Here is a 24,545-nt window from a genome sequence, read left to right on the forward strand (position 1 = left end):
GAACAGTATTGGATTTCAAAAACAAGACAGAAGGAAATCCCCCATATTTACTATATTGCATGCTGTCATCCTCCCAATAGATGCTCAGACTACTGGCCTTAGTCCTCAAAGTCAATCAAATAATACAAGCATTTAGTTGTTTTTGTACTTTAGTTACTGTCAACTCAGCCTGTCCTCAGACCAGCTGGTTGCTTACGGGGAGGTTGGGGAGGGTCTCGATTCTTAGCCTGCAGGCCAGTCCGCTCTTAGGAAAAGCCAACTGGCTTCTCTCTTCCTGGGCCCTGCCTGGTGTGCGCAGCTTACAGGAAGATAGAAGTAGCTTCTTGATGCCCCCCTCCCGGACCCAGCAGAGTCTCTGCTGACTGTCTTCTCGCTTCCTGGGCCCGCATGGTCTGCCAGTTCTCCCATCTTGATTTTCCTTATCAAACAAGTCTGCTTAGGTTTGTAAGATATTCCTTGTTTAACTACTGCATTCTCAGTTCTGTTCCTACAGCTAGGTTGTTAAGTAAATTGGTCACAACGAGAGAAATTGGCTATAGTAGCTACAATATTTAGAACAAAGAAGTGGTCAAAGGAAACTCCAACTTGATGTCTTTGCCTTACATTACATGGAGTAATGTAATGCATAATAGAACATAAAGTTATAGTACTGTATTGTGTAATACAATAGCAAAATTTATATTACTATATAAACAAAGTACAAAAAAGACATTGAGGTTCTGTTAACAAGATGTATTAAACTGTAACCAACCAACCAAAAAAAAAAAAAAAAAACCCAAATACAGTTTGTAAACTTGAGTGACAGTTGTAAGCCTAAACAACATGCCTCTGTTAAGTCAAACAGTAGTTAAATGAGGAATATCTCTATTAGGATTCCATTAACCTGTAGATTTTAACAACATAGAGTCTCTCGGTCTGTAATAGTCTGCTATGTTTGTGTTGGGATGTCCCCTTAAAGCCTCATGCAGTCATGGTGGGGGTACTTTTCAGAGGTGGCTGCACCTAGAGTTTGTGATTGATTCATGCTAGGATTACCCAGGTCGGGTAGCTTGCATACAACATAAGGGATGGAGAAAGAGGCTGTCTCCTTTCTCCCCCTTGTTGCTTTGCGACAGTCTGCCTGCCATGAACTGTTCTCCTCTGCCAGGCTACCCTGTCTTGAGCCAGCTGATTATGGACTGAAACCTCTACATACTGTGAGCTAAATAAACCGTTCTTCCTTTAACTTTGGGTGTCAGGTATTTTTATCTCAGCAAAGAGAGAAACGTAACTAAGACTGTCTCTCTCTTTTTACCTAGATCTTTTATTAATTACTTAAGTTCTCAGCCTACATATATTTTTGTTTTTTAGAGACAAAGTCTCTCTATGTAGTTCAGGCTGTCCTTGAACTCACTGTGTATCTCAAACTGGCCTTCAACCAGTGGTGATCCTCCTGCCTCAGTCTCTCAAATAGTGGTATTATACGCTTGTGCCACTGTTTGGCCAGCATACATATATTTTTGTTTTAGATTCATACCTGCTTATATACTTTTCATTGCTATTATAAATCATTCTTTTAGTTTCCAGTAACAATTTTCATTACTAACACGTGCTTAGTTGCTGTTGAGGTTGCACTTGCTGAGTAGGAGCAGCAGTAGGAGTCCTTTCTCTGAAGCCCACCTCTGACGCTGCTGCCTTGGGGACCAAGCCTTTGGGACATTCCAGATCTGAACTGTAAAACCTTATGTAGATGCATCTTGTGTTACAGGCCTCTGTGGCAGTCTCTGTCTTTTAACTGATGCATGATGTAGTGAGCTCTGACTCTTCTAACAAAATTCCATAGACTAATTGGTTAGCATAAATGACAAACATTCTGGTTGGGTTATTGATATTGGCTTCTCCACTTTTTTAAAAATAAATACAGGAAATCAGAAATAATCTGAGAATTTTATATTTCTACAAGGGCAGTACAGAATCTAGCTTTTCTCAGAATTCCTACATCTGTGTTTTGGGTAGCACCTTTCAGAACAAACCTTGAGAAATGTTTGAGTAAGGATGTAGTGTCATCTCAAATCAACCTCCAAGACTTGCCTGATGACAGTTCACAGTGGCAGAAGCGAATGTATTGTTATGAATTTGAGCATGTACAAAAACATACAGCAAGAACAGTTAGAGAAGTAAATATGCTTTTCTACCTAAGCATACAGACAGGTTTAGGATGTGGCTCTCTCAGTTCTGTGGACTGCAGGAAACACCGCTGCGCTCTGGCTGCAGTTTCCTCCTGTTGAACAGAGTGAAACTAAGCACCACTGTCCAGAGCTTGCTGCATTTGATCTCCTCCCACTTGTGCTCCCTAAGCGGGTGGGAGAGATGATTCCTGGTGTAGTTTCTCGGGCATGCCCAGCACTGCATCCAGGGGGGTCTTTCCCAGGCTGTCAGTGTGCTTTCCGTATGCAAGCATTCCACGTGTCCACACTCACTGTGCAAAATGTTCACCCACGTGGTGCACATGTAGTGGCGGCAGGGTGCCCTACCTTTGTGCCTGCACATAGTGGGCTTGCTTCCAAGCAGGAAGCAGTGACCTGTCAACCTATAACAGAAGTCGACCCAGTGGCTAAGAGTTGGGCAGAGGTGTTGAATATCCTCTTTATTTACCCCTGTCTGTTAGATGTCAGAACTCACACACATAAGTTGGAAATTACTGTTGTAAATGGTTGGGTTCTTGTCAGGAGCCTACCTGATTTTACGATTTTGTGCATGACCAGCTGAGACGTTCTTATAGGGCCCTTAGAGCTGTGTGTCTTGTTAGAGCTGTGTGTCTTGTTCTAGGCACCACACCAATCCAGTGGGCACAGAGTGGCGGTGGAAGATGGACCAGCCTGAGATGATCTTAAAGGAAGCTATAGAAAACCATCAGAACATGATCAAACAGTTTAAAGGTATGTATTGTCTACTGGGGAGTGCAAAGGAGAATCGCCCTATAGGGATTGATATGTCGTTGATATATGGTATGTATTTTGATCTTCACATTTGTATCCCATTTGATGGAACCCAAAGCTTAGCAACTCATAATGTGGCGTGCTCAGTCTCTAAGTTTTGCCTTGAGATGTACTATCATCGTTCCTGAAAAGCTTTGCTGTTGGCCTTATATATAAATGGAGTGGCAGTTCTAGGTCATTGGAAAATTCTTAAGTAATGTCTCATAGTATTGGGAAACCTTTTCTTCTTGTGGTGCTGGTGATAGAGCCTAGTATGTTTTGAGTGTTAGTCAAGTGCCCTAACCCTGAGCTGCATCCCCATCCTAGTGACAAAGCATTTTTGAATGGTATTATAAAAATGAGGGATTGATAGAAATTTCTTCTACAGAGTCCATAATGCTGCAGCAGAAATTCTGCTGCTCTGCCTCTCCAGTCTCTTCTGTGTCACACACAATGACATCTGATGTCTCCAGGGAGTACTGGTTCTCAGCACTATCATGCATCACTGTTACGGATGACCTGTTCAGTCTGGTGGCCCCCTAGAGATCCACTCAGCGAGTGTCAGCCGGAGCCCCATAGGGTTTGGTTCTTACATGTTCCCTGTGCTATTGAGACAGTTAAGTGGGGGGCCACACTTTAAAAACCACTGCTGTAGGTAGACATGACAAACTCATAGAGTAATGGCTTTATAAAGCAATAGTTGTAAATGATGAGTTAAACTTTTTTAGGGTTCCTGTCAAAAGAGTATATTCTTTTCTCCCCTACCATTAATGACACCTCTCCTCTATTCTCTTTTCCTTTCAAAGGCAATGATAAATAAAATTCCATGGTTTGGGGATAGAGTTCAGAGGCTGTAGCCCCTGGCTAGCAAACCAAACCTGAGTTTGGTTTGATTCCTGGTACCAAACAAAAAGAAAAGCAAAAAGAATCCAGCAAGGTCATTTTGATATAGATACTCTTAAGGAAGTAACAACATATGTGGGCATCTTTAGTAGTCTCAGTAATTAGCATTCTGAGATTAATCCATTCTTTCAAGGAATGCAGTTTTTTCTGGTTGGGTCACTCATTCTTAGGTTGCATTACTACTAATTACTGTTTTTATTTCTATCGAAAAATAAAGCATCCAGAATACTGTTTTACCAAATGTGTGGCTACCATGACCCATCCAGGTTGACTCATAAAATTAACCTTCACACATCATATCAGAAGCAGGAAATGGCAGGAATTTTATCTTTTATCTCCTAATAAGTTGATTTTTGGCTTGGTGCTTAGAGAGCCAGTTGAACGCTTCAGTGATGGGCTGATGACGGAGGAGGTGTTTCCTGGACAGCTCGGATCCCCTTGAGCGAACTGAGTCTCAGGCAGCCGGTGGTAGGAGGAAGCAATCCCAAGGAGCAGGTGTTCACCAGAGTAGAGACTTCCTGGGGAAATCTCCGTCCTGAGATGTTCTTATGTCTACAAGGACAGTCGGAGTTTAGATAGGAATTTTTCTGACAGGAACATTTTTGCAAATGGATTTAAAGTGGAAATAAGTCGCGAGTAAGTCGTGAAGTTGTGCACATCAGTCCGATGTGTTCATGAGCTCAGCGTGCTCACTCTCTCTGTGTGTGTACCAGGCTTGCTGGGGGCTTGCGCTGTGCAAAAGAGAGTCTGACTGGTGGCGTGGCTGACTTTCACCAGCTGGCATCTCAAATAGTTTCTCTTCAGGTCCCCATGATAAACAAACAAGGATTTCAAAACGCATAGGGGCTTGTGGGAGGGAGCCAGTGAAAGTCACTCAGGGAGGAAGAGCATGTCAGTGAGCAGGCGGGTCTTTGTAGGGGTTAGAATCTGTAAGGGGAAGCAAGTTATCACCAGGAATCCAACAACTGCCCCCTGATACTTTTTTTTTTTTTTTTTCACTAAAGATTGAATCCAGGACCTTTGTACTGAACTACATCTATTGCCCTTTTCTGTTTTTTAAATTTTGGGATACAGTGTTGTTAAGTTGCCAGGTTATCTGCACTGGGCTTCAACTTAGAATCCTTCTGCCTCTGCTTCCCAGAGTGTAGAATTTCAGGCATGTGCCACCATGCCTGGCAACAACCACCAAGATAATTCTTAAAAGTGGTATTTCTAGGTGCCAATTTTACTCAGGGGTTTCCCACAGAGGATTTTCTTTTTCAAACCATAATTGGTTCATGAGACGAAATTTTATCATTTGTTGTTTAAATCAACAGTAAGTAGGGCTGGGAAGTTAGCTCAGTGGTATAAGCACCTACCTGGCAAGTGCGAGGTCATGAGTTCCATCCCCGGTACAAAAACAAAACAAAACAAAACTCCAGTAAGTGTGACAGAAAGGCTTTCAAAATGGGAACTATTGATATTTGCAAAGTGATTGATGAGAAAATCCATTTTTCTTTTAATTAGTGGGGGGCACGGATGTGTTGGCAGGTGTCAGGTATAGCCTGGCTAGCACAGGGGCATAGGGCTGCCCTTTCATTTTGATTTTTTTTTGGTACTGGGGATTGAACTCACAACTGCGCACTTGTAAGGCAGGCGCTTATGCCACTGAGCTAAATCCCCAGCTCGCCCTTTCATTATATATTTTCACAGTGAGCATGCACTCTTTTAGCTTCCACCATGGGTTACAGTGGCCATTGTTTAATGCTTTGTACTTTATTCTAAGTTAAAATAAGCTACATTACTTTTTAAAAAATTGTCTTATTGCTGCAGTCGTCTCAGTAAATCTTACTGTGAAGCTATAGTATTTGAATTAATTATTGAATTAATTATTAAAAAGTGAGATAGGTAGTTATTCAACTCAAAAATTCAATTTGAAAAATTAGTTATTAAAAAGTGAGGTAGTTATTAATGGATAAAGTACTTAAGTGGTATAACTAATATATTTATCAGAATACTAAATCACTTCATATAATAAGTAACATCACTCAGTTACTTGTACTAGTCCTTACCAATGATTGTGGCTTTCTTCTTGTGAATCTAAGTTCCTCTTGCGGTAAGTGAAATCTGTACTCTGTCATTCATTCTTAGAAGATGGGTAAATAAGCAAGTAAGGTCACCTCCGCTCTGGACAGGTCGGCCTGTTGCCCATGGACTGTAGGCAGATTCCTCTTCCTCTTCTGACCCCAACATCCTTACCTGGCTGCAGGGCCTACGTGGGTACTGCTGGGTTCTTGCCTGGTACCAGGGATTGAACTCAGGGCCTTGCACATGCTAGGCAAGTGCTCTGCTACTGAGCTACACTCCCAGTCCTTTTATTTTAAACACGATTTTGCCAAGTAGCCAGGTTGGCCTCAAACCTGGGGTTCCCCTGGATGAGTCTTTCAAGTTGCTGCGATCATGGATGTGCAGGGCCGGGCAGGACCCACCTAGTGTTGAATTCTGAAGATGCAGGCTCGAGACTCTTAGATAGATCTCGTTTTGTCCTTGGCATCCAGACTCCTCAGTGGATCCGGGTCTGAGCAGTGGCTTACCTTGTGCCACCTCCTCGTGGACGCCTGGAGGAGTCTGCTTCTGTCTCTTCTCCCACTCCCATCGTGGAGTTTTCCTCACGAGAGCCCCGGAGTATTACCTGTGTCCCTTTGTGTCTTAGACGGAAACAACAAAAACCAAAGCAGAGATACGTGTTTGTAGCTTCCTTAGCCAAAATGTAGAGTACATTTTCCTACAGAAAAAAGTACTTGAATTGGATTAGGTGATATCAGAATAGATTTTTTAGTATTGTGCTTTAGGCATATAACAGATTAATTTGGTCATTAATTTCCATTTAAAAAATGTATCTGTGGAAATACACATTGTAGGCTTAAACAGAAATGCTTGAAACAGGACTCTTACAAATTGGAAAACATGGGCAATTTTCAAAGGCTCGAAGCCATTTCCTTCTTGGTTCATTATATAATGGATATTTCAACTTGGCCCTCTCTCCAAGATCCACCGTCGCAGCTCGCTGGTAATTTCCTTTGCTCCGGCCTGGAGTCCTGTGCTTTCTAGAGTGCTTCTCACTCTGGGGAGGCGCATCTGCTCCCTCATGGGTTCGGTTCTGTCATCCTGTCATTTTGTTTTGGAGGAGAGGACTGGTTATGAGTTGCTGCATACTGTCTCTGCATTTCCGGCTTTCGCTAAGTGGCCAGCTCTGGACTGATTTTGAAGATATCCTCTGATTTTTTTAAACGCTTTCCTTCTGGGTAGCTATTCTCTGTTCTGAAGGCAATCATTGTCCTTTCAGTCATTTCACGGCATCATTACAGTATCTTTCTTCTGGTGACCTTTATTAGCTTTCCCTTTATACACACACAAAATTAACTTTAGACTGATTAAAAGTGGGTCAGAATTTCAGCACAACTCAGCATCTTTTCAGAATGCTGCCTGCTCCGTCTAAGTCCTGTGGTGGCAGTGAGAAAGATCCCAGGGAATGATGCGGCAGACACCAGGCCCGGGAGCGCCCTGTCGCAGTGTCCTTGGTCCTGAAAATGCAGCGATGTAAAAGACTTCAGTTGTTGCTGGGTGTCTTTTTAGAATTTATACTTGAAGAAAAAAAAGAATAAAAGGCAGATGGTTTTCACAAACTATGTGTACAGAAGCATGCGCCACAGAGTGTGGATGAGGGGCACAGCGCCACCTGCGCACTGCATTCTGTGAAACCTCGCAGCGCGAAGTGTCTTGATCACACATATACAACTTCTGCCAGGAAGGGCTCTTGGGCACATTTTTGGCTAGGAACTATACTGTTAGAAGAAAGAGGAGAAAATTTATTGTTGGTAACCTAAACTTTAGCAGTAGGAATACTATACACTGAGCAATGTATCTTATTTCTTAATGTGTTATTATATGAGGTTTAATCCTGTGACATTAGGATATAAGTTTTGGACTCCTGAGAGTTCTTTTTTTTTTGGTACGGGGGATTGAAGTCATGACTGTGCGCTTGCCAGGCAGGTGCTTATGCTGCTGGGCTAAATCCCCTGTCCTGGACTCCTGAGTTCTTGAGGTGATATATTTTACTGAGATAAAACCTGCTTTTTAGTTGATCTGGTGAAGTAGTTGTGATGTTCAGGATCAGGAAGTGGTTGCGGTTAAAAGAAACACCAGGAAAGTTGTGTAACAAGAAAAAACTTTGAATAAAAATACAGTGTTTTAGTTATGAGAGGGTTAAGATTTGAGAAACAAGAAGAGAGCCAGTGTATGTGTGTGTGAGAGAGAGAGAGGGAGAGAGAGAGAGAGACAGAGACAGAGACAGACACAGTGAGAGACAAGCAGACAGACAGACAGAGGACCCCCTTCTCAAAACCTGCTGCATCTCTCAGGCACCTTGAATGTGTCAGGCAGCCCCCACCTCCACTTGTGATTCTGGGTCCACTCCTTCATCCTTCTGGCCTTCACTGGCCTTTCCAGGAAGTCTTCTCCTGACGGCTGTGGGAACAGGGCAGCCCACTTCTTCCCACCCACACCCCACATCTTCCCAAACCTGCTTTGCTGTTTTGTTCCAGGTGCTTACAGCCTCCTAATGTGTTATTGGAGTGCATGACCAGTGTGGGACCTGCATTTGGCCCTTTAAATTTAAATGCATGAAAATAAAATAAAAAATGCACTTTCTCATTCACATTAGGCATAATTCAGGGTCTCACTAGTGACATGTAGCCAATGGCTACTACTGCATTTGCCCAAAAATACGACCTATTAGAAAACAGCCTCGGGAACTGGAGATCAGACATGCCAACCCCCCGGGCCCATCTTGCCTTACCTACGTCACTGTTCTCTCGCTTGGTGGCTGCTCTGTAAGGTGGGCAGGCAAGGGTAGGCTGACTGGGGCTGGCATTTTTCAAGGCTGATTATTTTCCAGCTAGGTCTTATTTTCTGGAAAAGAGGGTTAGTGCAGAGAGAGAGAACATTTCATCACTGCACATAGCTCCTTTGCTTTCTTGCTGTGTGGGAGAACTTCCCCATCTATTCTGTTTAATGTTTATTCTCTGTACCTCACGGCTAAAGCGCAGACTTCCCAGAAGCACATCTTTATTTTATTTGCAATAGAAGGATCTCCTAAAATGGTGCTTGGTGCATAATAGCAGGTGATCAGTCCATATTCATTTAATTAAATGGAATTACCATTTCCTTTAAGGTACTTGAATTTTTTTACCATTCACAAAATTAAAATATTTGCAGTTTACATTTTTTTTGTTTTTGAATTCTGTTTATAGGCCCAGGCATCATCACACTAAGTATTTCATGTGGCTTACTTAATTTAATTCTTGTAGTAGGGTGTGTGAGTGTGTGTGTATTAAATCACCTTTTTTGAATATTAAGGGAAGACTTCCCACAAGGAATGTCAACATTATGCATTACAAACATGTACTAATAAGGAAAATGATCTAGAAAAAGGAGGGAGAATGTGAAAGACTTGTGCAAGGACATAGAATTTGTGCTGTGGCAGAGGCAGAGTGTGAATCCAGTGCCTTAAGCTTTACCAGCCCAACCTGGCCGGTGCTTACTTCCTCTGTACCGAGCGTGAGGTCAGTGCTGGAGTTCCAGCTAATGTGCCCTCCTGTTCAGCTGCTTACAAGAGATTTGAAGTTAATGATACTTCTCACCGAGAGGAAATTTTATGCTCAGCGCTGAGTTGTCTTGGTAACACAGACTGAGTTTAAGGATCAAATTTTATTTAAAACCTTGATTCAGTTTAAGATTGTAGATTTTAAAAACCTAAACTATTGTTGGCCCAAAAACGCTGATGTGAAATGCGTTCTTAGAGTTTGCAGTTATATAGTCATGTAAGAAGATATAACTTGTCACTTGCCGATGGCTCTGATTTTAGCCTGTACCATATAGTGCTGGCTTGATTCTATAGATTGTTTTTTTAGACAGGGTCTTACTAGGCATGCAGGCTGGCTTTAAACTTCCATGTGTAGCCCAGGTTGGCCTTGAACTCATGGGGATCCTCCTGCCTTGGCCTCCTGAGTGCAGTGTAAGTGTTTATTTGCACTTGCTTGTTTCCAAGTAGGTTTTTTTTTTTTTTTAAGTTTTTAATTTTAAAGAGGGTAAAATTGAACACAACAGGACAGAACAAAACAGAACATAAGAAAGCAATATAAGAGACATAAATTTCAAAGCAAGACAATCGGAGATCTTCACTATCTGTCATATTGTCTGTTTTCTTCCAAATAGTTGACCATATCTTTACTTACAGAGAATTCACATGAAACAACATAGTATATAACTGATCTGAACAAGATGAGGAAGGCGTTTTAGGTCTTCAAGATCAGACAACAGGCAAGTCAACAATGGCTGTCATTGTGTGTCTCATTCTCTTCAAAATAGCTGTCCATACCTTCATATAAGTTAAAATTAAAAACAAAACAGGCTAAAATCACTCTGAACAAAGAATAATAGTATTGCTGGATTTCACATCATGATGCTACGGATCAGCACTGGGTACTGTAGAGTCTGTTTTTCTTCAAGGTAGTTGTTCATTTCATCATGTGTTATGTGATCAGTTCTCATAAACTGTTTATAGGTTTTATGCATGCATGAGTCTCTACATGTATTTCTGTCCTTTCTGTATTAGAGGGAGAAACAAAATAAAGCAAGACAAATCAAAACATATTCCTATAAACACATGAAACGAAAAAGTCATAAAACCATAGTACAAGGTATTCTACAGTGGTTATTGTGTTGTCTCTTGTTATCTTCAATAGAATTGTCTATATCATGAGGCATAGTATAATTGAATATAGCAGTACATAACAATATTAATAAAAACAAAACATTGTAGATAGTGTAAAACTTCAAAAGCAGGTAATATTCAAACCAGAATGGGTATGCTAGTGAATCTTGTCATCTTCAGTGTAGCTGCCTATATTCTCAGATTTGATACTATTAATCATAACAGATTTGAATAAAATCTGTTGATGTCAAACAGCAATCTAACAAACCAGATTCAAGTAAGTTGAATCATAGTTAAACAGTATAAGTTATACAAGGCTTCAGATTAAGTCAATAGGAAATTAAGGATGATTACTGTACTATATCCTGCTGTTTTTGGGATAGCTGTCTGTGCCCTCAGATCTAGTACAAGTAGACAAACTGGAACAGAATATAATCTGTCTAAACAGAGTGGTGTGAGTAATGTGGGTTTTAAATCCTGATACACTATTAACAATATCCTCTGCCTTTTTTTTAGACTATTGCTCCCCTTTCACTCTCACAGGGTGCATTTTGGGTCCCATCAACTCCCTCAGTTTTTAGATTGGGGGGCAACCTACTATTTACCTAAATGGTTCTGAACCTTCGCCTTCCTGGACTTGATCTCTAGTTGTATTCCTTTACCTATTAAAGCCTGTCTTTCCAACCTATCCACAAATACTGGTCGAGTAGCCCCTCTTTCTCTCTGGTTCCCTGTCACGTAGAACATTGTTTTCTCATATTTGATTTTCAGTCCATAAACCCTTTTTAAATTATTTCAAATACAGAACATCTCGGAGGACCCTACCGCCTGATGTACTCTGCTTGTGTTTCTTTTTCTTTCTTTTTTTTTTTAGTGTACCAAGGCCATCTGTACTAGAGATTATAGCCAACCTTCTCTGCCACATTTCTGCTATGCTATTTTTCTATTGGTTGTCTGCTTTTCTCCTTTATTCCACTTTCTGCCCCATTCATTGAGGCCTCTCTGCCACTGTTCTTGGAATCCTGGTACTTTTTTTCTCTCTAGAATGTCCTGCAGTATTCTCTGTACAGTTGGATTGCTGGTCGTGAATTCCCCCAGTTCATCTTTGTCTTGGAATCATGTTTCTCCATTAATTTGTACAGACAGTTTTTCAGGGTACATCAATCTGGGCTAGAGATTATTTTCTTTCAGGGTTTAGAATACTTTGCTCCAAGCTCTTCTTGATTTGATGGTCTGTGTCAAGAAGTCTGTGTGATTTTGATGGGTTTTCCTTTATAGGTGATCTGTTTCTTTTCTCCTACAGCTTTTAATATTTTGTTCTTATATTGCATTTCTGGAATCTTGATTATTATATATCTGGGTGTAGCTCTGTTTTGGTTGTAGCTGGCTGGAGTTCTGTATGCCTCATACATCTGAATATCATTTCCTTTTCCTATTCTTGGAAAGTTTTTCTTAATTATTTCTGTGAATAGCCTTTATGTTTCCTTTGTAACCCTGCTTCTTCATTCACATTATTTATTCTTAAGTTATAGATCCTGTTGTCTTCTAGCCTTTGTATTTTTAATGTCTGTTTCCTTGTTATTTTTTAAAAAATTTTATCTAAAAGGAAAAAGAGAAAAACAAAACAAAACAAAGCAGTGTAAGGGTACAAGTAATACAGAACTACAAAAAAAAAAAAAAAAAAAAAAAAAAAAAAGACCAGTAAGAAATCACCAGTTAATAGATTACACATTATCATCTTAGAGATAGTTGCTCAAGTCACAGTATCAAAGCATACAAAGTGGACATTCAAACAGTAAGACTGCAAACAGTTGTGTTCAATGATCCAACCAAAAACATTATTATGGTCATCTATTTAACACCCCTAAACACACTTGCAGTTGTATCCTTTAGAGCACTTTTTTTCCCTCTCTTTTTTACAACAAAATTTACACATTTTGGGTTTTATTACTTCTTAGTTCTTATTACTTTTTTTTTTTTTTGGAAGAGAATAAAGTCAAATATGGGCAAAACAAAGCTGTCAGTCAAAACCAAGGATAGACATAGCACATGATGTAAAAACAGAGTACAAGGTTATCAACAGTGGTTACTATAATGCCTCTTGCTTCCTTAAAAAGAATAGTCTATCTCATTAGGTATTATAAAGTTGAACAAAACAGTAGAGAACAAGACCAATAAAACCTAAACCTTGTAAACATTACAGGACTTTCAAAGAAGATAATAGTCAAACCAGAATGGGCATCATAGTGAATCTTTTTTTAAAAAATTTTTAAAATTTTATTTAAGGAGGAAAAAAAAAAACAGAAAAGGGGCACAGGTTATACAGAATTTCAGAAAAAATAAACAGTAGGAAATCACTAGTTAATTACATATTGTCACCTTAGAAATAGTTGTTGAAGTTACAAAATTAAAGCATATAGAGGGGACTTTCAAACAGTGAGACTGCAAACAGTTTTGTTCAATAATCCAACAAAACTCAGTAATATGGTTATCTATCTTATACACTTAAATATATATGCAGTTATATCTTTTAGAGAACTTTCTTTTCCTTTCTTTTGTACAATGACAATTACACATTTTGGGTTTTATTACTCCCACAGTTCTTATTACTTTTTTTTTTTGAAGAAAGTAAAACCAAATGTGACATACCAGTACAGAGTCAGTGAAATCAAAAGGATGGACATAATACATAATGTAAAAATAAAATACAAGGTGATCAACAATGGTTACCATAATGCCTCTTGTTATCTTAAAAAGAATTGCCTATATCATCAGTTATAATAAAATTGAACAAAACAGTAAAGAATAAGACCAATAAAACCAAAACATTGGAGACATTAGAGGACTTCAAAAGAAGATAATAGTCAACCAGAATGGGCATCACAATGGATCTTATTGTCTTCATAGTTGTTGCCTAGACTTTCAAACTTGGTTCTATCTAGCATAACAGAATAGAGGAAAATTGGTCAAAACAAGATGGTGAGATCAATACAGAATTTCAAATCAAGTTAATAGGAAATCAAAGTATCCTGCTATTTTTTATTTATTTTTCCCTTAATTAAAAGGATAAAAATGAAAAAGTAGATAATAAAAAGGAGATTGAGATAAAAAAGAGGGCATAACAATAAAAACAGTGCAGGTCAAAACATAGCTATTTAAGCAAAATAGTGTTTCACCACAAGATAATCTCGACATAATAGTTACCATAGTTACCATAGTTAGTTAATTACCATAGTGGTTTACCATAGTGTCTCTTCCCTTAAAATCTTTGGGTATAACTTTGTATACTGTAGCATCAAACATATCAAGACAATGTAAAACCAGTCAAGAGAATGACAGTATTACAGGGTATTTAGAATCAACTAACAGAAAATGAACAATGGTTTCTGTATAATCTCCTTATCTATAAAAGGTTTTGTTTATATTATCATACATAATAAAATCCAATAAGATACAACACATTAAAACTGATGGAGACAGAAGAACAAAAGCTTGATGGGACTTCAAAACAAGAGGATATTAAATCAGCACTACCTATTATGATGTCTTGTTTTCTCCAAAATGGCTGTTCCTACCATTCAACCTTCTCTGCCTCATTTCTGTTGAGCTTTTTTTCTGTCACTAGTTGTCAGTTTGTCCTCTTCATTTCGCTTTCTGCTCCATTCATTGTGGCTGTTCTGCCACTGTTTCTGGAATCTTGGTATTTTTCATTTTTAGAATATCCTGCAGTAATCTCCGTAGAGTTGAATTGGTGGTTGCAAATTCCCCTAGTTCCTCTTTATCCTGGAAGCACCTTGTTTTTCCATCAATTTCTAGGGACAGTTGTGCAGGATATATCAATCTTGGCTGGAGGTTATTATCTTTCAAAGCTTGAATTATTTCACCCCACGCTCTTCGTGATTTGATGGTTTGTGCCGAGAAGTCTGCTGTAATTCTGATGGGTGTTCCCTTGTAAGTGATCTGTTTCTTGTCTCTGACGGCTTTTAATATTCTGTTCTTATATTGGATTTCTGGAAGTTTGATTATTATATGCCTGGGTGTAGCTCTGTTTGGGTTGTAGGTGGCTGGGGTCCTATATGCCTCATACATCTGAGTATCTTTACTTTTTGCTAAATTAGGGAAATTCTCCTGGATTACTTCTGTGAATAGCTTTTGTAGTTAATTTGTTTGAGTCCCTACTTCTTCTTTTATGTTCTTAATTCTTAAGTTACAGATCCTCTTATCATCTTCTAGTCTTTGTATTATTGCTGTTTGTTTTCTTGTTATTTTTAAGAAGTTTTTCATTTCATGCTCCCACCTTACAAATCTGTCCTCCAGTTCTGATAATCTGTCCTTAGTTTCTTTCAAGCTATTATGCCAGCTTTCAGTAGAGTTTTTAGTTTCCTGGTAATCTCTGTGAACCTGCTTCACGTATTCTATGTTTTCTCTATTTTCTCCATCAAACAATTCTCCCCTTTTTTTTCTGTTCTTCCATTCCACCATCTGTTTTTTCTTGGGCGGTGCTTAGCATTTCTCTAACTATTCTACTTATTTCTTGCTTTATTTCATTAAATACTTCATTTTTTAACTCGTCTATGAGGCTCTGGAGGTACTGTTTTATATCTATAGGTGCCGTGTCTGACATTGCATGTTTTCTGTCTTCATTCTCTTTTGCTTTTACCTTTCCTGGATCAGTGCTCTCAGGATTGGGGCCTGAGGACCCTTTCTTGTTGCTCCCTTTTCCCATACTTTTTGTTCCTTCCATAGAAGCGTATGTAGGAGGCCTAGTTTTTTTTCTCTTTATCTGTTGCAGTTTGTTTGAATCCGCCCGCTAGGTGTTCCGGCCCACTGCAGTGTACTAGGGAGACACAGACCTGGGTAGCCTCTGCTGGGCCCGCCCCTCCAGGTCAACCTACTGAATGTTTCACTGCTAGGGGGCACTGCCAGGCACAGGGACCTGATTTGGGCTAGCCTACAGGATCTTAGTCTGCGGGGTCATCAGGCCAAGTGCTTGAGAGGGGAATATGCGACTAAAGTAGTCTGCCCGTTCCCAGAATGTCCTCTCTTGGAGCCTCCTAGTCTATGAAAGGGTCCCCATTTCTCTCACTCACTGCAGGTTGATGCAGGGCTCCCTGCCAGTCCCACTCTCAATGCTGTTCGGTCCAATTCCTGCTTTCAGAGCTTTTGCGTGCCTCTCTCCCTGCCGTGAGGATTGGGAAGCAGTATCAGCAGCAGGAAATTCAAATCGCGGCTTCCAATGGCGTGGGATCCAGCTTCCGCACTGAGATTTTATCTGTTCCTGTTACAGCATCAGGATTGCATTTCCAGTTAGTTTCTCTCAGCTTACTTTGTTCCTGGGTCGGCAGGGTACATCTCCCCTCGTGTAGGACTCCTCACACTTGGCACCGCTCCTGGATTCTAAGCTGGTAATCTCAGAGAGCCTCCGTGGCTGCTGTTATTTGTCCGCCACATTCTCCCGGAAGTCCCATAGTGAATCTTATTGCCTTCAAAGTAGTTGCCTATACCCTCAAACTTGATACTATCATACAGAACAGAACAGAGTCTAATCAGTCAAAACAAGATAGAGTATTACAGGACTTCAAGTTAATAGGAAATCAAGAAAGTTACTATAATATATCCTGCTAATTTTTTTTTATTTTTCCCCTTAATTAAAAAAATCATAAAAAAAAACTAAGTATTTTTTTTTTAATGAATAAGGGAGACATTGAGATAAAAGAGGACATAACAATGTAACAGTATAGGTCAAAGCATGACTGTTTCAGCAACCTAGTGCTTCACCACCAAATAACCCGACTTAATAGTAGTTACTTTTTCCTTGAAATAGTAGTGTCTTTTTCCTTGAAATATTTGAATATAACTTCATATAATATAGCTTCAAATATATCCATATCAAGCAGCCCAGAATAAAGCCATTCCAATTAATAAGTGAAAACTTTATAAGGCTTCAAGGCCACATAATGGGGAATCATGATTACCACATACTTTTATATGTTTGAATCATTACTTACATTACGGAAACTATTCAGTATTCACACATGTGAGATTGATTTATTTCTTCCTTGTTATTTTTAAGAGATCTTTCCTTTTATGATCACACATTGCAAACATGTCTTCCAGTTTTGATAGTCTATCCTTAGTTTCTTTCAAGCAGTTTTGCCAGCTTTCAGTGGAGTTTTTAATTTCCTGGTAATCTCTTTGAATCTGCTTCATGTGTTCTAGGTTTTCTTTATATTCTTCACTGAACATTTCTCTCCTTTTTTTGTGTTCCTCCACTTTTCTGTCTGTGTCTTCTTGAGAGGTGCTTAGCATTACTTTTATTAATCTACTTATATCTTGCTTTAATTGATTAAATATTTCACCTTTGAGCTCATCTGTGAGGTCCTGGAGATATCTTTTTATGTCCCCTGATGCCATGTCTGATATTGTGTGTTTGCTGCTCTGAATCTCTTTTGTATTTACTCTCCTGGATCAGTGTCCTCAGGGCGGGGGGCTGGGAACTTTTTATTATTTCTTTCTCTTGTCACGTTTTTGGTTTCTTCCATACAGGTGTCCCAGCCTTCCATACAGGAGGTCCCAGCCCCTTTCTTTGTTGGTTATTGTTCTTCTGAAGTGCGCTGGCTAGGGATTTCTGCCCTCTCCAGTTTGCTGTTCGTCATTGAGGTGCAAACAGGGGTGGTGTATGCTGGACCCTCCCCTCCGGGCCTGTCAACCTGCAGGGGCCTTCACTGCGTTAGTGTGTGCCACGCATATGGAGTTGGTTTGGATGACTTATTGGGTCCCCGCTAGGGGTGTGACCCACGCCAAGCAGATTCCACCAATCTGGTCTGGAAAAAGAACAACTGACTGAAGTCACTACTGTTCCTTGTTTCTGCCCATCCTGCCCGATTCCAACATGTTGTCCAGTTGGTCACCCCTTTCCCGTAGGAGGGTCTTGTTTCCAGCACTCGCCGCGGGCCAATGCAGGTCCCTTGCCGGCTCCAGTCTCTGTTGGGCTCACTGACCTCTGACTTCTGCATGACCGCGGCTCCAGCAAGTCGCAGCGGCAGCAGTTTGGGCAACGGGAGTTCAGGCGGCTCTAGCAAGAGCACCGTGGCCGCTAATCTTAGCTGCTCCAAGGATAGCCCCGGGACTGTATGTTTGACTAGTTCTTTTCCCTTTAGTTTTTTCCTGGGAGGAGAGGATCCATCTCCCTCTATCCAGACCTCTCCATGATGTTTTATTCCAGCATCTGAGTTGTTTCTCTCAGGGAGCGTCTATCTTCTGCTGCTTACCAATCTGTCATCTTTAGCTTCTCGCTAAGTAGGTTTTGCATCTGTGTATATGAAGTAGTCATTTCCCGGAGACTAAGGAACAGCCGAGTAGTGAGAGCTAACTCTGTCATCCACAGGTTCTCTGTTGTTAGTGGTATCACCCACTGGCCATAGTTAATTTGGTTATTGATCAGTTATTACTGATTTTCAGTAAATTGCAATAAAGGCAAAAAAATCAAACCCTTAATGAATATTTCCTGTACTCCAAAGACTCAGCTAGACCAAAAATATTCCCTTGGTAGGTACCATTCACAGGAATATTTAAAGAAAATTTAGGCAACATAAAAGAATGCAGAACTAAGAAATCACGGGAAGTGATGTATTCTGCTTTCCAAATAATTAGCCAACAAAGTTAGGCTTTGCTTTCCCTGACTGATATAGTTCAGTGTGTACTAAAACTAAAAATGAGTTGCTGGCCAAGGCTTCTGATTTAGTATTTCTAGTTCCTACTTTTGTTTTGTATTGTTTGGCATCAGGAAATGCATTTGCCTTCACAGTTAAAGAATCAGCAGTGAAATGTAAGTGACAGCCGCTTTCCTCTTTACTGTGCCCTCCAGGAGTTCCCGGCGTCCAAGCAGCACGCTTGGAGGAAGGAATGAAGGTGAAGCACTGCGCCCTGTCCCTTGTGGGGGAGCCAATAATGTACCCTGAGATCAACAGGTTCCTGCAGCTGCTCCACCACTGTAAAATCTCCAGTTTCCTTGTCACCAACGCGCAGTTCCCTGAGGAAATCAGGTGAGTATTCCAGCCTGTTGAGCCAGGTGCTTGGATCGGTGTTAACTACAGAGAAAACTGATGACTCTCATGTACTCCCAGAGGCTGAGTTTCCTTACTGTGTGTGGATGTGGAGCTTCGGGAGGCGGGCGTGGTTTGGTTCCCCTGAACCCACTCTAATGGGAGGGTAAGAAGAAAACAATCACAAAGAATTGCTGGGGAATTCAAAAGGAGATGTAGTCCCCACCTCCTTGGGCAAACAGCACAAAAGGTTCCAGAGAAACTGTCATTTAATTTGGATGTTCAATCATGGCTAGGGCTGGGTGTGGTGATGCACGCCTGTAATCCCAGCACTCAGGAGCCTGAGGCAGAAGGGTTGCCATGAGTTCGAGGTCAGCCTGTGCTACATAGCAAGACCCTGTCTCCAAAAAAAAAAAAAAAAAACAAATCAAAAAACAAATAATAAAAAAAAAAGCCCCATACCTTGGATTGGTATGTGGGAGTTTAGAAAACTATACTTATATTATTATGTTTTAAAATAAGGAACCTCCTGAGAAAGATATGATGCTAGGGTATTTGTCAGAGGCCTTATGTAAATACTGCTTATGTGGACCTCAGAGTGTGCATAAGAGACGTACACTTGGAAATCAAGCTGCAAAGTTTAGGAATAGACTAGAGACGAGACTGTCAGTGTTCTTCCTTCCTTCCTTCCTTCCTTCCTTCCTTCCTTCCTTCTTCTTATTATTTGAGACAGGGTCTTGCTGTGTAATTCAAGCTGGCCTTGAACTCACTGTATAACCCAGGCTGGCCTTGAACTCAGGGCAGTCTTCCTGCTTCAGCCTCCCTACTGCCATGCACCAACACTCCTGGTCCAGTGCTGTTCTTCAGAAACCTTGGTTCTTGCACATGAGGCTGCTAGCATGGTACAAAATGGGTCATACAGGAAGCAGGAATGCGGATGGGAGACCATTATGTTTGTTTCAGTAAGAGCTATGAGTTGGAAGCAAGACAGAACGAGGAATCTAAAATAAAGGCACAGCTGAGGCACAATAGATAAGACTGGCGGAAGCTTGTGTGACTGAGTCCAGCACAGAGGATGGCAGAGTGATTACGAGGAGAACGAGGAGAGTTCCAGCTGCGCCAAACTGGGACCTGAGGGACCTGCACCAGCGGGAACCTTACCAAGCAGGAATCACGTGGGGCAGGAGCAGGTTTGGGGTAAGATGAGGTGACTCAGAGGGAGTGCTGCCTGGATGGATGCGAGCAGAGGCACATTTCTCAGCTACTGGATGCAGAATTTTAAACATGGAAGCATTAGTTTTTTTGAGGAATAATATAGAAAGAAAGGGTAGCATCTTTTTGCTTTTGTTTTTCTTAGCCTGGAGCACAGTAGGCAAATGTTCTACAACTGAGTTATGTCACCAACCCATTTTTGGATGCTTAAAGGCCATTGAAGGTCCTGATTGAATGGTTTGGAGGCTGGATACAGAAATTCACTTTTATGATTTTTAAGTTTTTCCCTGAGCTCAGGAAAAAGCAGAAGGAGTAATTAGAATACATGGCCTCGTGCTTTCAGTGCTCATGTGGGGACTGAGGTGGATGCAGACACAGCGTCCTGTTTTCATGGGCCCGTTTGTTGGGTGGCCCTCAGCAGCAGCATGCTGCTCAGTTTTTGTGTTTTTGATCCTAGTTTGTAAAGACACAAAAAAGAACCTCCAGCACTGCTCCGCAAAATGGCAAGAACTAGGGGGGTAAGAGTGTCCAAAGCCAGAGGGAATATTTTTGGGGGATTCATGGCAGTGTGTGTTTTACTGTAGTAATTTAAACAAATACTTATTGTCACTATACTTACAACACTGTATTGTTGTATTTTCTTGTACATTTCCTATTCATGACTTTACACTTCTCTGATCTAAGAGCATTTTCCATGTGGCCCAAGAGAAAACAGAAAAATGATTCTCCAGGTGGAGATAACAGTCCTGTTAATGAGTAGGGATCACATGACAGCTGTCATTGACCTCTTTCTTTCAGAGACACAAGGGTATGCAGAGGTGGTGAGTTTGGCAGTTTGGGTTTGGCTTCGTCACTTGGTCTTCCCGGGACCCACATGCAGGCATTCCACTCGGGGGCCTTCTCAGGGTCCTTGTTCTCGGAGGGCGCAGTCTCCCTCCAGGCCCAGGGGGAGTGGTTCCCGTCAATCGTTCTTTTCCTGAGGGACTTTTCTTGGAAAGGCGTCCCGAGAGCCAGCGTTGTACACATCCCTGCTGGCTGCTCGTCGTGTCAGGAAGCGGATGAGACGCTGCACTGTGTTAGTCGCTTTATGCAACTGGGCAGACAGGTTAGAAAAAGTGGTAAGAATGTGTAAGATGATGTTGATGATTTGACAAGAAAAAAGCCATTCTCAGGAAAAAGTCCTCTTAGATGAACCACAGGTGTCTTTACCATGATCTCTTGATAGGCATGAGACATTTTAGCATGTATCAGCTGTCTTTGGCTTAACGTTCAGCTGCATGGCTCAAACTGTCATTTATGAAGCTCATATTTATTCATATAGGCTGGATCTTTTGGTCCAGACCACTGCCGCAGGTGTTCTGTCAGTTGGCAGGTCTCCTAGTGTAGTGTCTTAGCTACTTTTTACTCATCGCTGAGACAAACTACTTCAGGGCCAAAGTTGAGAAAGGAAAAGTTTATTTCTTACAATTTTTGGAGGTTTCAGTCCATACTCAGTTGGCCCCAAAGCATGGCGGGGCCACAGTTCTTGGTGGCTGCAAACAGCAAGGCAGAAACCGGCAAGAGAGCAAGACACACCTTCTTCCTGCCATTACATTACGTCCTGGCTCTACCCCCCAGGTGGGTGTAGCACTAACATCATCAATCCAAGCTCTGGACAATGAACCACTCACAAATGCACAGTGCAAACACATGAGGCCTGGGGCCACAGACATAAACCATGACATTGGTGGCTGGTTTACCATGACCTCTGCTGGGACTCCGGGCATCTCTATTCATGTGGGCTCTTGTCTTCCCACAGGGCACTCTGAATTTTGTTCCATGGGGGCAGAGAGCAGCAAGAGGGAGCAAGCCCAGAGCACAGATGTCTTTCACTCTCTACTTATATCACATTTGCTCATTTCCTGCTGGCCAAAGCAAGTCACCCTGATGCACCAGTCCTGGAGAGGACACTCAAAGCTACAGGGTGAAGGGGCAGAGACACAGGGAGATGAGGGGCTCATAGCTGTGTATGCAGTGTGAGCACAGCACAAGGGATTGTAGCCTTGAACCTGTTAAGGGTCAGATTTTCAGAGAATAATTTTACAGAACTGCACAGGTGGCACTTGCCTGTAATCCCAGTACTTGGGAGGCTGAGGCAGGAGTATCACTGTGAGTTCAAGACCACCCTGGGCTGCAAAGTGAGTTGAAGGCCAGCCTGAACTGCAAAGACAGATCCTGTCTCAAAAAAGAACCCCTTACAAAAAGAAAATTATAGTTGTGTGGTTACCCCAGAAGAATGCAATCCATTTAATCCTCAAAACCTAGAAATCTGAAGCTGGCAGACAATAAGAAATAAGTTATTTTTTTCTACATCATGTTTAAAAGCTTTTTTGTTTTTTCATTTTGAGCCAACAGTTAAAATCAAGACATTTTGTATAAAATCTGAGCTTCTGGTTTTTGAAAAAAAGATGACTGGCAAGAATCATCAAGAGCCCGGTGATACTTATCTGTCACCTGGAGCCTGTGCGTTGCAGTCTGCCGTGCTTCTAACCTTGTCTTTCTGTCGCCTCAGTCCTGAAGCCAAGTGTCATGTGCCACTTGTCAGAGAAACTGCACTGCGGATTTTCTTATAGAGGAGAAACTTCTGTTACTATTTCTAACAAAAGAGGAGTAGTGAAAAGGTTACACAGAGTGCCATATGGTCCAAGAAACATGAAGGAAAGTGTATTGCTTGGAGTTAGGAGAGAATCTTACGTGTTACATATGCGATCTGAATTTTGCTGTACAAACAACTTTTTTCCCTCTTAAAAGTGGCTGACTAGCTGGGCGTGGTGGCGCATGTCTGTATCCTAGCACGCAGGAGAGTGAAGCAGGAGGATCGCTGTGAGTCCGAGGCCAGCCTGAACTACACTGTGAGACCCTGTCTCAAAAGGAACTCAAACAAACAAAGTTGCAGAATCACAAATCCCACAGCGCCTTGAAGTTTTTTCCCTGTGAGGAACCCAGAGAACCAGTTTGTTCTTCCCTGTGGGCATCTGAATTCTTCAAGTGTCTTCCTCTTTATAAGGGTATAGGGTCAACTTTGTAATTGAAGGCCACTTAGTAATTGAACAACCTTCAGTGGCCAGATATAACACAGAATACAGAATTAGCTCAGCAGCAACTAGAAAAGCAAAAACAAAACCAAAGTTTTCTGTGTTGTGTTAGCCACTTTTTCATGCTGGGACACGATACCCCACACCTGTAACTTAAAGGAGGAGAAGTGTCTTTTTCACAATTTCAGAAATTTCAGTCTGTAATCATGTGGCTCAAGGCAGAAACAGCATGGTGGAAGGGTCTGGCGGAGGAGAGCTGCTCACGGCACGGAGGCCGGGAAGCAGAGAGGAAAGGGAGGAGCCGGGTAGGGAGATGCACCCTCCCAGGTCGCACCCCAGTGACCCATGCCTAATAGCAAGTTAGGGCCAGCAAAAGCCCACCTCCAAATACAGTGGGCTTTGAGGGCTGTCTAAATCTAAGCAGTGTGTTGAGAGGTGCCTCATTGGTGGAGTTGCCTTGTAATATTATTTCAAAGTTTCAAAATGCTAGTTTTTATGAAGAAAAAAATTACAAAATAAAGAAACGAGAGTATGACCCACACACAGAAGGAAGCCGCTCATAGCAGCTGACTGAGGAAGATGAAATGTTGGACTTAATGGACACAGACTTTAACTATTTTAAAATGTGTAAAAGAACCCAAGGAGAGTATTTCCGGAGAACAGAAGAAAAGCCTTGTGCTGTTCCATGTCGTCTTCTGCAGTAATGATACTTTTTAAAAGTTGAAAAAGCTGTTTGTGTATTGATTAGGGGTAAGTTTCAAGAGGTTCCTGTCCATAGTATCTTTTCCTCTGCCTCAGTGTTTCCAGGTTGGTTTTTGCTTCTGAGACAGGTGCTCCCTATGTAGTTGAGGCCGGCTTTGAACTCCCTATGTAGCCCACGCTGGCCTCTAACTCCCAGGGATCCTCCTGCCTCAGCCTCCTAGCCGCTGGGATTCAGTGTGCGTCACCATGCCTGGCTCATTTTTGGAGTTTAAAAAGGCAGCACAGCGTGCACAGTCTGTTTTATGTGGTCCCCCAGCACCCCATGCTTCATGCACAGTGAGTTCTGCAACAAAACAGGCTTATTCACACAAATGGAAAAATCAGGGATAAAAGTGGCCCCGCAGTAAGACTGATTTTGCTTCAAACGTAGAATGCAACCTTGTGAGTTTTGGAGGGTATGGACTTTGGGTAACAGTCTGTCAGACTGGTAAGAGGTGGAGGGAAAAACCAGGCGAGAACAGCAGTGTGCCACTGTTTCAAGTCAGTCCTCAGCCTGAGGCCAATTACTTTCTTCACACTGGCCGCCTGGGTCACTGGCTGCTGAGATGTTTTGTTTTGGTGAGACCCAGTCTTGCTATGTCGTTCAGGCCTTAAATTCGCTATGTAACCCAGGCTGGCCTCAGACTCAGGATGATCCTCCTGCCTCAGCCTTCTCCTGAGTGCTGGAATTACAGGTGTGCACCACCAGGCCTGCCAAGGCTGTCTAGATCTTAAGTCAGCTGAGCCTCACTGTGCTGTGGGACCTGGCTGCAGGCAGCTTCTGGTCCCTTTTGCTATATTAGAGCCCCGGGGGTGGCTAGGGATGGCGGGAGATTTTTTAATTATCCCGGAGCTATGT

At 41.7% G+C, this 24,545-nt stretch overlaps 1 protein-coding gene across 6 annotated transcripts in view; it reads left to right on the forward strand.

The window, feature by feature from the left end:
- Window positions 1–24,545, forward strand: part of LOC100721498 (S-adenosyl-L-methionine-dependent tRNA 4-demethylwyosine synthase TYW1) — a 174,872-nt gene that overhangs the window by 64,756 nt on the left and 85,571 nt on the right. For all 6 annotated transcript variants that reach the window (XM_013148267.3, XM_063234465.1, XM_003465802.5 and 3 more), the window contains 2 exons: window positions 2,809–2,918; window positions 18,482–18,659. In XM_013148267.3, the coding sequence (XP_013003721.1) occupies window positions 2,809–2,918; window positions 18,482–18,659 (288 nt within the window). The remainder of the gene's footprint in view (window positions 1–2,808; window positions 2,919–18,481; window positions 18,660–24,545) is intronic.

Source organism: Cavia porcellus, unplaced genomic scaffold, assembly GCF_034190915.1.
Source record: "Cavia porcellus strain 051 isolate PalLab524CR breed Dunkin Hartley unplaced genomic scaffold, mCavPor4.1 scaffold_23, whole genome shotgun sequence".
Classification (NCBI taxonomy): domain Eukaryota; kingdom Metazoa; phylum Chordata; class Mammalia; order Rodentia; family Caviidae; genus Cavia; species Cavia porcellus.